Source organism: Eremothecium cymbalariae, chromosome 6 (assembly GCF_000235365.1).
Source record: "Eremothecium cymbalariae DBVPG#7215 chromosome 6, complete sequence".
Taxonomy (NCBI): Eukaryota; Fungi; Ascomycota; class Saccharomycetes; order Saccharomycetales; family Saccharomycetaceae; genus Eremothecium; species Eremothecium cymbalariae.
This window is the reverse complement of record NC_016454.1, coordinates 1-14,554: the sequence shown is the minus strand read 5'-3', so window position 1 is coordinate 14,554 and position 14,554 is coordinate 1. Positions and strand designations below refer to the sequence as shown.

Below are 14,554 nucleotides of genomic sequence, written 5' to 3'. Positions count from 1 at the left end.
CTCTAACATATTCTTTTTTTAAACTAATGTCAATGGTAATTAATATTACAATGCGCTATAAAATTTAATTGATATAAAGTAGTTATAAAACTAGAAGACCCCATTTTATTTTCAGTTTAGTTAATCCTTTCGATCTGCCACAGGCTCATCCTCTATTTCTAGTAACTCTTCTGATTCATCTCCACCAGAAGATGACATTAGGACTACTTCTGGGCACTTTGCAGGTTCATTTTCATTACCATCTAAAACCAATGGGTGTTGTTGGTCATTTGAGAACCCCTTAACATGGGCGAAACTAGCGTTATTATCCACTAGTTCCACTAAATCGTTGTATTTGGATACGAATCTGGGGCTTAGTGAAATAATAGTATGAATGTGGGAAGGAACTTCCGATTCCCCCCTCTTGAATGAATTTTCCCGCAGAATCTTAAATATTGAAACAATATCATTCATGGTTATGTTTTTAGTATAAGCATTGTCTTCACTTACACACAGCTCTAAATCAGGAAAATTAATTTGTATCTCCTTCGTTGCAAATTCCAATGTTCCAAAACTTTCCTGTAAAAACTCTCTTATGGATGAAATAAGTTGATTAAACCCTTTATGCATATCCATCGTATTTTCGAGGATATATTCATTCGGGGGATCACTTTCAATATCGCTATCCTTCTCCCTATTGTAATTCCCAAAAAGATTGTATATGATACCTCGATATTCCATGGTAATTTTTGGTGCTTTAGATGATAGCAGCTGCTTTGCCACTTCTTGAACATCAGTATCTGAAACAAGGGCAACTGCTGAGTCACTGTTCGCTCCCCATAGGGATATATCCGCTGCCTCCTCGACGTCATTTAGTTCAACGTCGACATCTTTTTCTATGAATAATTTATTTCCACGCTCATCGATCTCGGCAGTTCCATCCTCAGCTAATTGAGACTGAGTAATATTTTCTGAACCAGATGACAGCTGGTTATCTTCAGTCATTACTCACCTCTATAGACTAGTCTTTTTTGTATTAGCTGTGCTAGTTGTAAATTTCATTTGTTTTTCTACCTGTGTTTACGTGAATCTTCCGGAAGTTTGTTTATCGGGGGATTTGCCACACTATTGAAGAAACTTCACACTAAATTTAAAACAAGTTAACGGTATATGTAAAAACCTAAATCGAGAATGAACTCAGATAGGTTTAAGTTTGATGATGGTGTTAGCCGCAGTCTTTTGTTCCAGTCATCAAGAAATATCATCCCTTTAAACAATGAAGCAGATGCGCCAAACGGTACTTAACAAGATCCTCTATACGGCGTGTATGCTGTATCAGATACCCTCAATCCTATTCTAAGCATAACATTATAGTTACCAAGGACCAAGTAAACTAACATCTCCTTATATTAGAGGAAATTAATTCCACCTCCACTCCAAGAATTAGTGATAAATCTATCAAGGATCCTAGCCGCCCACGGTTTAACTTTGGAATTATAAACAATAGGATATTGGATGATGACGAAGATGACTTAGGAGTATTCACCGATAATAGGGTTGAAGTATCGGATACCGTCTTTGACTATGGCCCAGTTGACAGTCATAGTAGTGAAGACACTTCATTTCAATTCAACTACTCTAACCCTAAGCGACATAAGCCAATTGTTAAACGCCGGAAACCCAACCGTGTTATAGAACAAAAAAACTCGAATCTGCTCCCTGTGAGCACTTTGCCCGACTCTTTTCAATCAGTTTTCAAGTTTGATAAGTTCAATAGAATGCAATCAGAGGCGTTCCATACGTTGTTTGAGACCAATTCAAATTGTCTTATAAGTTCACCAACTGGATCAGGAAAAACTGTATTATTTGAACTAGCAATTTTAAATCTGCTAAAAACCTCTAATGATCCCAAGAACCTCAAAATATTATATATGGCCCCTACAAAATCACTGTGTAGTGAAAAGTACCAAGACTGGGGCAGCACGTTTTTGAATCTTTCCGTTGGCATGCTAACCAGTGACACCTCGTACTTGGAAGCTGATAAGGTTCGAACATCAAATATCATAATCACAACTCCAGAAAAATGGGATCTATTGACTAGGAAATGGAACGATTATGAAAGACTTTTCAGGTTGATCCGTCTAATTATGGTAGATGAGATCCATATCTTACGGGATCAAAGGGGTTCCACTCTTGAAGTGGTGTTAACACGGATGAATACTATGTGCAATGATATCAGGATAATTGCAGTTAGTGCTACCGTTCCTAACGCTCTTGATATATCAGAATGGCTAAAGTCTGGGAGCAACAACAGCCCTGCCGAGACCTTAATATTTGATGATAGTTATCGGCAGGTAATGCTAGAGAAATTTGTTTACGGATATCCATCTAGTACTAAAAATGACTTCCAGCTTGATTCCATGTATAATTCCAAATTAATTGAAATAATAAACAAGCATTCAATCCAAAAGCCTGTGTTGGTATTCTGTCCTACTAGGAACTCTACAGTATCAACTGCGAAATATTTGTCTCAGAATCGAAATTTAATTTTGGCTTCAGTGAATAGATATAAGACAGTCGACTTACAAGATAAGCAGCTGAGGGATATTTCTTCTTATGGAATTGCGTTCCATCATGCAGGCTTATCTCTTGATGACAGAAATACAATTGAGAAGAGCTTTCTAAATGGTACAATTAAAATTTTATGTTCTACTTCCACATTGGCTGTTGGAGTGAATTTGCCTGCCTATCTAGTCGTTATTAAGGGCACAAAGATGTGGCAAGCTAATATTTCACAAGAATATTCTGAATTAGATATTCTCCAAATGATTGGCAGGGCAGGAAGGCCAAAGTTCGAGAAAAAAGGATGTGCGGTAATTATGACCAGCTCAGAATATAAAGAGAGGTATGAAATGTTGGTAAATGGTACTGAACAATTAGAAAGCTGTTTGCATGTAAACTTGGTGGAGCATTTAGCTGCAGAGGTGTCTCTTAAATCAGTCACATCAACCCAGACTGCTGTTGAATGGCTTAAGAATACATTTCTATATATCAGGTTCAAGAAAAACCCAACAGCTTATAAAGAGATAAGGTCATATATAGCACATGGGTCAAATATGGATAGAAGTTTGGAGGATTTTTGTGATAAATTATTGAAGACCTTATTACAAAATCAAGTTATCTATATGTCAAATGGTTTCTATGATGCAACACCGTATGGGAAAGCAATGACAAGACATTATATATTGTTTGAAACAATAAAGCGTTTTGTCAATACACCACCTTGCCAATCAGTTAACATGATACTAAAGCTTCTTTGTGAATCCCAAGAATTTGAACAAATCCGTGTGAAGCACAGCGAGAAGAAGTTATATCGTGAAATCAATATGTCACCTTTGATGAGATATCCCTATATAGACACAAAAAACAACAGCCAAGTTATTGATACTCGCCAGCAGAAAGTATCACTTTTGGTACAATATGAACTTTGTGGTTTAGAATTCCCAACCTACAGAGATGCTATCAAACACCACCAAACCCTGATACAAGAAAGGATGCTTGTATTTCGCCACTGTCACCGGATCTTGAAATGCATGGTGGACTGTTTTATTGAAAAAGGTGACGGAATATCTTTGAAAAATACATTATTTTTACTTCGCAGTGTGAATGCTAAAGGATGGGAGGATTCGCCTATGGTACTTCGCCAATTGAATAATATTGGTCTTATATCAGTGAGGAAATTTGTTCAGAGAAATGTAAATAGTTTACAGGATTTGGCCAATATATCAGACATTCAGATAGAAAGTATTTTGAATTTACGAATGGGTGGAGGATTAAAGGTTAAAAAAGATCTAGAAATGCTTCCAAAATTACATATTGAATTCAGTGCCGAGGACTTTAAATACCAAGGCAATGTTATAGACGTATGTTTTAAAATAGAAGTTGGGGCAGAATTTAAAACTTCTGTATGGCACGGTCAAAATTTATCCTTAGTTGTCCTCACACTGAAGACATCAGGTGAACTGTTGGACTTCAGGCGGATTTCATTACAGAAAATGACGTGCTCAAAAAAGTTCCGAGTTTCTGCTGGTATCGCTTCCATAAAAGATATTGTAGAATTCACTATTTCATGCGAAAATGTCGCTGGAATTAATGCTAGCGTCCAATTTTTAGCCAAGGATTTACCTCCTAACTTAGCCGCCGTGCTGCCAGGAGCGGATAGAGTTCAACCAACTAAGGAGTCTCCTCTGACTATTTCAGATTTCAATAACTTCGATTTATCTGACGATGACATATTAAGTTATGTGGAAGATACTAAACAAGAGACAGTGACGCATATACAGAGGAGACAGATTGCTAACGGAAACTATGAATGTAATCATACCTGTAAGAACAAGGCTTCATGTCGTCATTTATGCTGCAAAGAAGGGATCCCAGCTTCTATGATAAAGGATAATAAAAACTCTAAGCAAAAGATTTCTGTAAATAAATCCACTGGTAAACCCCGCACTACTCATAGTTCAGTAATAACTGGACCAAATATTCAATTTGCAGAAATCTCCAAAGATACTTCTTACGAAATTACCGTCCGTTCGGAGGAGTCGCAGAACGACCATACCAAGGATAAACAATTGGACTTGTCATTTTCTTCATCTCCAAGAGTTGACTCTGTAACTGATGCAGACTATAGTATTGGAACACCGAAGTCTGTTGCACTGCTTGCATCAAAATACAATATGAAGAAGCTTGAAGTTTCAAATTCAGAAGCTAAAGAGACCAATTTCCATAAGGTAAAGATAGAACATCCTTCTCCTCCACAGCTACAGGAGAAATCCTCGAAAAATTGTGTTCCTTCTGAATGTGAACTACAATCCGTGCCTCTAAAAGGACGAGATGAGCCTGAGGAATCAATTGCTTCCAAAGAATCTGACACAGACGATCTGAACGATGAACACATTTTAGATTTCCTTGGCTCCGACATCGAATTAGCTGTTTAACTATCATCAAATACGGTGTATTACTATTTTTCTCCGTACAAGCGACTCAGATTGCATACCTAATAATATAGGAGAAAGAAGATGCCTGCGGTGCATGTTTTTCGTCTTCTTACTTCGGATTAAGTGTTCAAGATCAATAACCCAACGTGTTCTTATATTACAGTTTGCTTATCAATCAGATTGTTTACTGTGAGTTATGTCAGCTATTGTGGATGGTGATAATGAGGCAGAAGTGGTGTCTAGGAACTTGTGCGGTGTGGTAGATATAGGTTCTAATGCAATACGTTTTAGCATATCATCGAAAGCCTCACATCATGCTCGTATACTACCATGCGTTTTCAAGGATCGTATCTGTATCTCCTTATTTGATGTTCAATATTCTAATAACTCCCCAGAGAAGAATCCAATTCCGTTGGAAACAATCAATGACGTTGCTGCCGCAATGAAAAGATTTAAGTTTATCTGTGATGACTTCGGAGTTCCTGAGAAAGGTGTACGTGTGGTTGCTACCGAAGCCACTAGAGAAGCAATTAATTCCAAGGAGTTTACAGATGCTATTTATGAATCTACTGGATGGGAAGTAGAGTTACTATCAAGGGAAGAGGAGTGCAAAATTGGTGCCTTCGGTGTGTTTTCCTCTTTCAACGTTGTTTCAGGGTTATATATGGATTTAGGTGGTGGCAGTGTTCAAATATCATGGATCAAATGTGAAAATGGGGAAGTCAAACAGTCACCCACACCTGTTTCGTTACCTTATGGTGCGGGTGCATTGGCTAGAAGAATTAAGTTTGAAAACAAGCGTGATTTATTTATGGAAATCCAGGCAGCTTTTAAAGCTGCTATTTTAAAAATTCAGATACCAGACGAAATGATCGCTGAAGCAGAGTACAAGGGGGGGTTTGATTTGTTTGGATGTGGGGGTGGCTTAAGAGGGATTGGCCATTTATTATTATCGCAAACTAAGGAGTATCCGATTCAAACTATTATCACTGGTTTTACATGTTCATCGGAAGAATTTACAGCAATGGCTGATTATCTATTGCTCAAGGGGAGGGTGCCTGGTCAAAAGAAAGACGCCAAAATATTTAAGATTTCTGACAAAAGAGCTATGCAGCTACCTGCTGTGGGGTTGCTAATGAGTGCAGTGTTTGAATCGATACCCAAAATAAAATATGTTCATTTCAGCGAAGGTGGTGTCAGAGAGGGCATATTGTATTCTATTGTGCCTCGTGATGTAAGAGCTCAAGACCCTCTGCTTATTGCTTCGAGGCCTTATGCACCTTTGCTAGCCTCAAAATATTTATCCTTATTAAGGTCTGCGCTTCCAGGAAAAGAAGTCCCAAAAATTGTCTACGAACGGGTAGCGCCAGCTTTGTGTAATTTGGCTTTTGTTCACGCTTCATATCCGAAAGAACTACAACCTACTGCTGCCCTTCATGTAGCTACTTCAGGGATTATTGCAGGATGCCACGGCCTGTCCCATCGGATACGGGCTCTAATTGGCATTGCCCTGTGTAACAGATGGGGAGGTGACCTGCCTAAACCAGAAGAGACATATATGAAGGCATTAGAAGATTTAGTAATGAGAGATTGCAGCAAGTTGGATCGCGAGAGAACTATTTGGTGGACAAAATATATTGGAACTATTATGTATGTTATTTGTGGTGTGCACCCCGGTGGTAATATAAGAGGAGGCGTCTTTGACTTTAATATTGTAACGAAAGAAAGAACGGAAAAGGAGATGCAGAATCTCTCGGTTAATGACAATACATCATGTGGGGTTAACAATCAGTCATCTGATAAGCGTGTCTTTGAAGTGCTGGTGAAAATTAGTAGGGATGACCTAAAAACTAGTGCTTCAGTGAGGCAACGAATCATTACATTGCAAAAAAAGATCCGAAAACTTTCTAGAGGTAGCTCTGAAAAGGTTAAGATTGAAGTACAATTTTTAGAAGATCTGTAGTATCTTTATAATATCTTATTATTATCAACAGCCCTTGGAAGACATTAAATCATGTAACGCTCCGTGGGTTAAATTCAAGGTACGTTTATTATATATCATGATGCACGAAACAGATCGTGATAATGAGTTTAAGGAAATTTGCCACCTAAAACAGACTAGGAAATATAGACAATTGTAGTTACTTTTAGGACAGTTGAACACCAACCTATCTAATGGTGACTCTACCTGAACTTGTAAAGGGCTTGAAAGCAGCTTTTCAATCGAAGGACTATTCCAGCTGTGCAAAACTATTGGCCCCCATTAAAATTGAGTTGATTAAATCAAAGCTATTAGTGCCCGATTTGGATGCAATTTCATCAGGAAACACAGCCTATATAAACGACCTGGAAGTTTCAAAGAAAATATTAGAAATTGGTGCTTTAAGTTCTATCAATTTACTTGATTTCACTAATTTTGAGAACTATTATGCTCAGTTACGTGCATTTTATTTTGGGGCAACGGAAGGTCACAATTTAAGCGAATCTGAGAACAAGAAGAAGTTAATCAGTTTGTATTTGTTGATCCTGCTATCACAAGGCGATGTAACTAGATTCCACAGCGAACTAGAGTTTTTAAGCAAGAGAAACCTTGGAAATTTAGAAGAAAATACGTACCTATCCTATCCTATTAAATTGGAAAAATTGCTAATGGAGGGTTCGTATCAGAAGGCATGGGATATGCTGCAGAATAGTAAAGACGCCGATAAGATAGATGAGTTCAACATCTTTGATGAGACCTTAATGAACGCGATTAGGGACTCTATTGCACGCAACACTGAAGTAGCATATACAAAATTACCACTTTTCAACGTTAAGGCATTACTTTTGTTTAAGAGTGAAAAACAGACAGAGTCATTTGCTAAAGCTAGAGGCTGGAATGTGACCAATGGGAGCGTTATATTTGATGAAGATGATGTAGTTGACAAACGGGCAAAAACTAGTATTGTTTCGAAGGCGTTGGATTATGCTATCAACTTGGAAAGTATTATATAGTGCTTAATAATATACACGCGGTATTTAAAGCCTTCAAGTGTGAGAACGATAAATGTGCAACAAACATCTTTTGTAAATGCATCTCAGTCATTATATAAGTCGAAAAGGATCAGACGGGCAGACTGACCCAGCCACGCCGATAGACATGCGGATATGCATGTTTTCACGGAAGGTAGTAACATCAAAAGTATATTTTCTAATATTTATTCTTTAGAGAAAATAAACTAGTCATTAAAACATTAATAGACCTATTTAGTGGTCCATAACACCAACAGACTTGCCTTCTGCCAATCTCTTTTGTGTCAAAGCAGCAATAATTGCGGCACCGGCACCAGAACCATCCTCCGCAGCGACAAGAGTGATTGGATAATCGTTCGTCGCAGACAGAGGCCAGTCGTAAATATCTCTCAACCCACTCATTGCTCTGTTCCTGAAATCAGGATACTTGTTGTAAACAGAACCGTCAGCAGCAATGTGAGCAGTCTCATAACCTCTCTTCTTGCAGATAGCAGCTATACCACAGACACTCAATCTGGCAGCTCTTACACCAATGTACTCAGAGAGCCTTCTGATTAGCTTACGTTCTGGCAATGTTGTTTCGATACCAAAATCATTCCTGAACAAGTCATCAGTATCATCCAAGTTCTCAAATGGATCCTCCTCAATTCTGGATGGGTAGGATGTGTCCATAATGTATGGCTCTTCTAATTTGGTTATATTTTGTCCTTGGAATATCAAACCCTGGGCGTAAACGTCCAATAGAACCAAACGCAACAATTCACCTAAATAATAACCCGAGGTCATCTTCTCAAATGCTTGTTGACCTGGTCTTGGGGACTGTTCGTCAACCAGAATATCGTACTTAGTTCTTGGCAACACAAGGTGCTCGTTGTCAAAAGAACCATACTCACAGTTGATCGCCATAGGAGAATCAGCAGGAATATCACCTGGCAACCTACCTTCTAACTTTTCAATGTTAGAACATACATCATAGTACGCACCGTTCACACCAGTACCAAAGATAACACCCATCTTGGTTTCAGCATCGGTGTACAAAGACGCAACCAAGGTACCAATAGTATCGTTGATCAACGCGGTAACCTTAATTGGTAAATTTATGTCATTCAAACACTTCTGTAACATTGGCACAACATCCTGACCCTCAACATTTGGGATATCGAAACCCTTTGTCCACCTTTGCAAAATACCCTCATTAATCTTATCCTGAGAGGCAGGGTAAGAGAAGGTGAACCCTAGAGGAAAATTTTCCTTCACACCATCTGGGAACTGATCTTCGAGGAAAGCTTTCAAACTCTCAGCAACGAACATCCATAGTTCTTCGTGGTTCTGGGTAGTTCTGATATGCGATGGTATCTTATATTTGGATTGGGTGGTGTCGAAGTCGTGATTCCCACCTAGGGTAACCAAAACTACCCTCAGATTAGTACCACCCAAGTCGATAGCCAAATAGTTACCAGTTTCTTTACCAGTTGGGTAGTCCATAACCCAGCCCGGAATCATTGGGATATTGCCGCCCTTCTTAGTCAACCCTTTTTGCAATTCGCCAACAAAATGATCTGTGATAATCCTTAACCTCTCAGGAGAAACGCTAAATAGCTGTTCAAAGTTAGCAAGCTGTTCCATCAAGGTTCTTGGCACATCTGCCATGGAACCTTTTCTGGCTGGTGGTTTCTTTGGGCCTAAGTGAACCATTTTTAATCTTAGTGTATATGATAACAGTTATGTTTGTTGTGGCAGAAAAATTATTCTATTTTTCTACAGTTGAAGAACCCTTAGTTAAAACTGAGGAGTGTTGAAGAGATTAGATAGAAGTGCCTGGTAATCCCAAATAGAACAAAAAAAGATTAGCTTGATCTCCTTTTATAGTTTTTGGGCACCTTTCCCCAGCTAATTAAAAATAATTTTTGACGACAACGTCTGGGGAAAATAGTTCCAACCATTTAGAATATGAGACAAGTGCCCCTCAAAAATGGCGAACAAGTGTTACAATTACTGTATTGTCGTCATCATACGGAAAATTCGCTGCACAAAAGAAATGTAGGTCCCAAAGACCTGTAGAAATCGAACCACTTCCCCAATGAATGTAGCTTTTTTGCTCACTCACTAAACCAACGATTGAGAGGACATGACCGCGTTGCTCATGGTTCCAATTGTTGGCTGAAAGGCTGAAGAACAGAAAAGAAGAAGCGTCCTGCTCTGGGCTTTGAAGCGGAACATTTTTTCAAGTAGCGTTCGACCACCACCGGGAAAACCGTTGAGCGGATCGTTACAGACTTTTCTGTGTCACCCCAAGAAAAAGCCGGAACGTCATTTTGATTTTCCTTATTTCCTTCATTTTCTGTGTGTCGCGGAATTATTTCGAAGAAAGTGCATTAGCGTGCATATGATAATCCGAATACGGAAACTCTCGAGAAAGCAGGATCTTTTGTGCGTGGGGTGGGGTGGGCTGACTCCACATAACAAGGAAAATAATATTTATCCGGGGAAATGCAATGAGGGTGGAAGCGAGTTGATACGGGAACGGGTAGTTCAACATTCAGTTCTGTGTTAGTTTTTTCTGCGTGGAGAGGTGGCCACTGTTTGTTGTGTGACGTTTTTGTGAAATATCCGAGTTGTATGTATGCGTAGTCACTTGATATTAAATTCTACTAATAAGATTTGCAAGGAAGCGTCTTTGGCCCGTTTCACTTTGTAGTATTTTCAGTAGCGCAGCTTGAATCGGCTTTTGAAAATAGCAGAACATAATAAGATATGTCTGCCATTCTGTCCTTGCTAATGTTTTTAATTGGAAGTAGTTGCGCGCGTGGGCGAAAACCAGTACAAACGTTTTATCATGAATTTTTAACGCAATATATTTGTAATCTAGTAATACAGATCAAACTCCTGTAGTTTGATCGGAGCAGAAAGGCATATTTCAAATGCTGTTACTTAATAGTTTTAACTGCAAAAAGTATTTAAGTTTTGATGTAATAATAATAATATAGTATAAAGGTAAACACACTATTTGAAAATGGGATTGTTATATATGTTGTCTTTCCATCTTCCCCACAGAAAGCGACCTCATATATATTTATAATCCCGAAGTGCTTTTGTGACGCGGGGATGCGAAGTTGTTTGCTGTTCTAAATGTTTCATATTTAGTTTTTAAACATCACCTTATGCGATAACAGGGTTTCCAGAATATACAATATAATACTAAGTGCTTGTTTATTGAAGTTGCCGGCATGGAGACATGTGTGAGTGTGTCTATTGCAGGGCTCCTAAGCTATTAAACAATTTGAAGAGACGTTGCATTCGTTCCTGGTGCACACAATGGTTGCTGCTTTTAATGTATTCACAGAAATCCACGTTTGCTGAGCGATAAAGATATGTCATAATAGTGCGTCATTTGAGCATTGCTGTGAAAATGTGTTAAACATTCTTCACAGAGATCCGTGCGCCACGACAACTTAAAATCACGTCACGATGAAACCGATAAGTTGAACGAAGTATAGTTTACACGCATGAACGCTCATTAAACATCTGAGTCGTGTGAATTTTATGAATGTATGAATCGCATTTCATTTTCAAATACAAGTTGAATTACTCAGCTTAATCTTTTCGTTACTAGTTCTCGATTCCATACTATATTATACTCTTAAATGAAGCAGCACCTCAGTAATCATCACATGAGTAGTTCAATAAGGAGGTCAACGTTCTTTATTATTATGTTAGTAACCAAAAAGGAGATATTAGTAAGGAAAAATAGTTATGAATCTTAACCTTCGGAAAGAATTATTAGTGATACATGAGAATCTTTTTGACCACCCATTATGATTTATTAGTTGCGTCAGATATCTGAGAGCCACATAATTTGGAGACAGCGGCATAGTGAAATGGTGTAGGTCTTGCAGTGTAATCGTGTACCGTACTTGTCTTACTTCCCGCAAACATCTTCTCTCAGAAGTACTACTCTTCTCTGTGCGACAAATAGTGCCAATTCCTCCCTTCCAGCAGCATCAAGTTCATTTAGCTTCAGACCTTTGATTTCACTGCCAAGCTTTGGTGTAATCTTAGAGACTTTAACCTTTTCTTTATTTTTAAACAAGTTAGGGAAATTTGGATCTACTCTTAATGCAGGATGAAAATTCCTATGACAATTGAGGGAAGGGTATTTCTGTTTCGGCCACGATGATATCGAGTCGCTGTATAACTGACTCTCAATTCGCAATCCTGAACTATTTTCTTTTGTGATAGGCATTTCAGTTCTCATGTAGTTTTATTATCTCTCGCAAATCACCTGTCAATGTCACTTGTCAATGTCATCAGCTACTTCCACAATTTGTATTTCCTCCCATATATATATATATATATGTTGGTATACGCTAGAGTTAACTCAATTCAGATATATTGAAAAGAGGATATTCTATTTACGGACACTGTGCTAGAGTAAATCATCGTTTATCAGCACCATTTGTAGACCGGGGGAAAGGTTTTGGTATGCTTATGAATAATCATTATAACTTAAAACAAATTTTGGGGACAGTTTTTAAAGATTAGAGGATTTTTGAGATAATTTATGAAAGTGTGTAATTAAGCAAACTAATACAGTATTGTAAGTCCGTGAATAGCAGCAGCCAGAGAGGGGCAATGCCTAGTTGTTGCAACGGAAGAGGTAAAATCTGAAACATCGATCCAAAAAAGTATTTGTTAGCAGAAATAGTATTTGAGAAGGAAAAAGGAAATAATATAACCGACTTAAAGTATCATTAGAGATAACAGTAAAAAGGGTATAGTTAGTTGCCATTGAAAATACAAAAATCAGTTGACCCAAAGAATAAATAGGGATGACGCAGTTGGCCTTACTAAACTGCTTTGTCATGTCAAGAAGATTAGGGTGCATATGGAGGGGAATTATTATGGTAATAGGTATACATAGGAGGTGATGATAAATATGATAGATATGTTACTTACGTAAATGTAATTGAATGATACCGGTAGTTGCGTAAGGCATTACGTATGCGGTAGAAGCAGCCCTGCTACGTGAGACTGTCATTTAGGCAGCAGTCACGTGATAAATAGGTGACGATGAAATCTCGAAACAGCATACGGGCGAGCCGCGAGGAATAAAGTGAAGATTTCAGAGAGCAGTGTACGGGTCTCTCAGCGGAGCAGTGTACGGGTCTCTCAGGGAGCAGCGTACGGGTCTCTCAGGGAACAGTGTATGGTTGAGGTCACGTGGATGTATCTGGCGGGGGACGGGAGGGAGCGGTTTCAGGCAGCGACGGGTCTCAGCGGAGCGAGGTCTTGAGGGCAGGGCAGTGTACGGTTGAGGTCACGTGGATCTGGCGGGGGACGGGAGGGAGCGGTTTCAGGCAAGCGTACGGTGGGTCTTGAGGTCACGTGGGATCTGGCGAGAGGGTCTTGAGAGCGGTTTCAGGCAGCGACGGGTCTCTCAGGGAGCAGTGTATGGTCCAGGAGGGTCACGTGGATCTGGCGGGCGACGGGAGGGAGCGGTTTCAGGCAGCGTCGGGTCTCAGCGGAGCGAGGTCTTGAGGGCAGGGCAGCGTATGGTTGAGGTCACGTGGATCTGGCGGGCGACGGGAGGGAGCGGAGCAGTGTACGGGTCTCTCAGGGAGCAGCGTACGGGTCTCTCAGGGAACAGTGTATGGTTGAGGTCACGTGGGATCTGGCGGGCGACGGGAGGGAGCGGTTTCAGGCAGCGTACGGGTCTCTCAGGGAGCAGTGTATGGTCCAGGAGGGTCACGTGGATCTGGCGGGCGACGGGAGGGAGCGGAGCAGTGTACGGGTCTCTCAGGGAGCAGCGTACGGGTCTCTCAGGGAGCAGTGTATGGTCCAGGAGGGTCACGTGGATCTGGCGGGCGACGGGAGGGAGCGGTTTCAGGCAGCGTCGGGTCTTGAGGGCAGGGCAGCGTCGGGTCTCTCAGCGGAGCAGTGTACGGTCTCTCAGGGAGCAGTGTATGGTCTTGAGGTCACGTGGGATCTGGCGAGAGGGTCTTGAGAGCGGTTTCAGGCAGCGACGGGTCTCAGCGGAGCGAGGTCTTGAGGGCAGGGCAGTGTACGGTTGAGGTCACGTGGATGTATCTGGCGGGGGACGGGAGGGAGCGGAGCAGCGTACGGGTCTCTCAGGGAGCAGTGTATGGTCCAGGAGGGTCACGTGGATCTGGCGGGCGACGGGAGGGAGCGGAGCAGTGTACGGGTCTCTCAGGGAGCAGCGTACGGGTCTCTCAGGGAGCAGCGTACGGGTCTCTCAGCGGTGTGGTGTACGGGTCTCTCAGCGGTGTGGTGTACGGGTCTCTCAGCGGTGTGGTGTACGGGTCTCTCAGCGGTGTGGTGTACGGGTCTCTCAGCGGTGTGGTGTACGGGTCTCTCAGCGGTGTGGTGTACGGGTCTCTCAGCGGTGTGGTGTACGGGTCTCTCAGCGGTGTGGTGTACGGGTCTCTCAGCGGTGTGGTGTACGGGTCTCTCAGCGGTGTGGTGTACGGGTCTCTCAGCGGTGTGGTGTACGGGTCTCTCAGCGGTGTGGTGTACGGGTCCTCCTCAGCGGTGTGGTGTACGGTCTC

The 14,554-nt window shown here is 40.8% G+C and overlaps 5 protein-coding genes across 5 annotated transcripts, besides 1 other annotated feature; 3 read left to right on the top strand and 2 right to left on the bottom strand.

The window, feature by feature from the left end:
* Positions 1 to 120: 120 nt before the first annotated feature.
* Positions 121 to 984, bottom strand: RMR1 (Rmr1p; the record flags this gene model as incomplete). Its single annotated transcript, XM_003647182.1, has 1 exon — positions 121 to 984. The coding sequence occupies one exon, from the start codon at positions 982 to 984 to the stop codon at positions 121 to 123; it is 864 nt and encodes a 287-aa protein (XP_003647230.1).
* Positions 985 to 1,757: 773 nt separating this feature from the next.
* Positions 1,758 to 4,976, top strand: HFM1 (DNA helicase; the record flags this gene model as incomplete). The annotated part of the gene is made up of 1 exon (XM_003647181.1): positions 1,758 to 4,976. One exon carries the CDS (start codon positions 1,758 to 1,760, stop codon positions 4,974 to 4,976), a length of 3,219 nt encoding a protein of 1,072 aa, XP_003647229.1.
* A 196-nt stretch (positions 4,977 to 5,172) lies between these two features.
* On the top strand, positions 5,173 to 6,939 carry RTG2 (Rtg2p; the record flags this gene model as incomplete). The annotated part of the gene is made up of 1 exon (XM_003647180.1): positions 5,173 to 6,939. One exon carries the CDS (start codon positions 5,173 to 5,175, stop codon positions 6,937 to 6,939), a length of 1,767 nt encoding a protein of 588 aa, XP_003647228.1.
* A 212-nt stretch (positions 6,940 to 7,151) lies between these two features.
* Positions 7,152 to 7,970, top strand: RPN12 (proteasome regulatory particle lid subunit RPN12; the record flags this gene model as incomplete). The annotated part of the gene is made up of 1 exon (XM_003647179.1): positions 7,152 to 7,970. One exon carries the CDS (start codon positions 7,152 to 7,154, stop codon positions 7,968 to 7,970), a length of 819 nt encoding a protein of 272 aa, XP_003647227.1.
* A 252-nt stretch (positions 7,971 to 8,222) lies between these two features.
* Positions 8,223 to 9,683, bottom strand: HXK2 (hexokinase 2; the record flags this gene model as incomplete). The annotated part of the gene is made up of 1 exon (XM_003647178.1): positions 8,223 to 9,683. One exon carries the CDS (start codon positions 9,681 to 9,683, stop codon positions 8,223 to 8,225), a length of 1,461 nt encoding a protein of 486 aa, XP_003647226.1.
* A 4,570-nt stretch (positions 9,684 to 14,253) lies between these two features.
* Positions 14,254 to 14,554: a tandem repeat (telomeric repeat).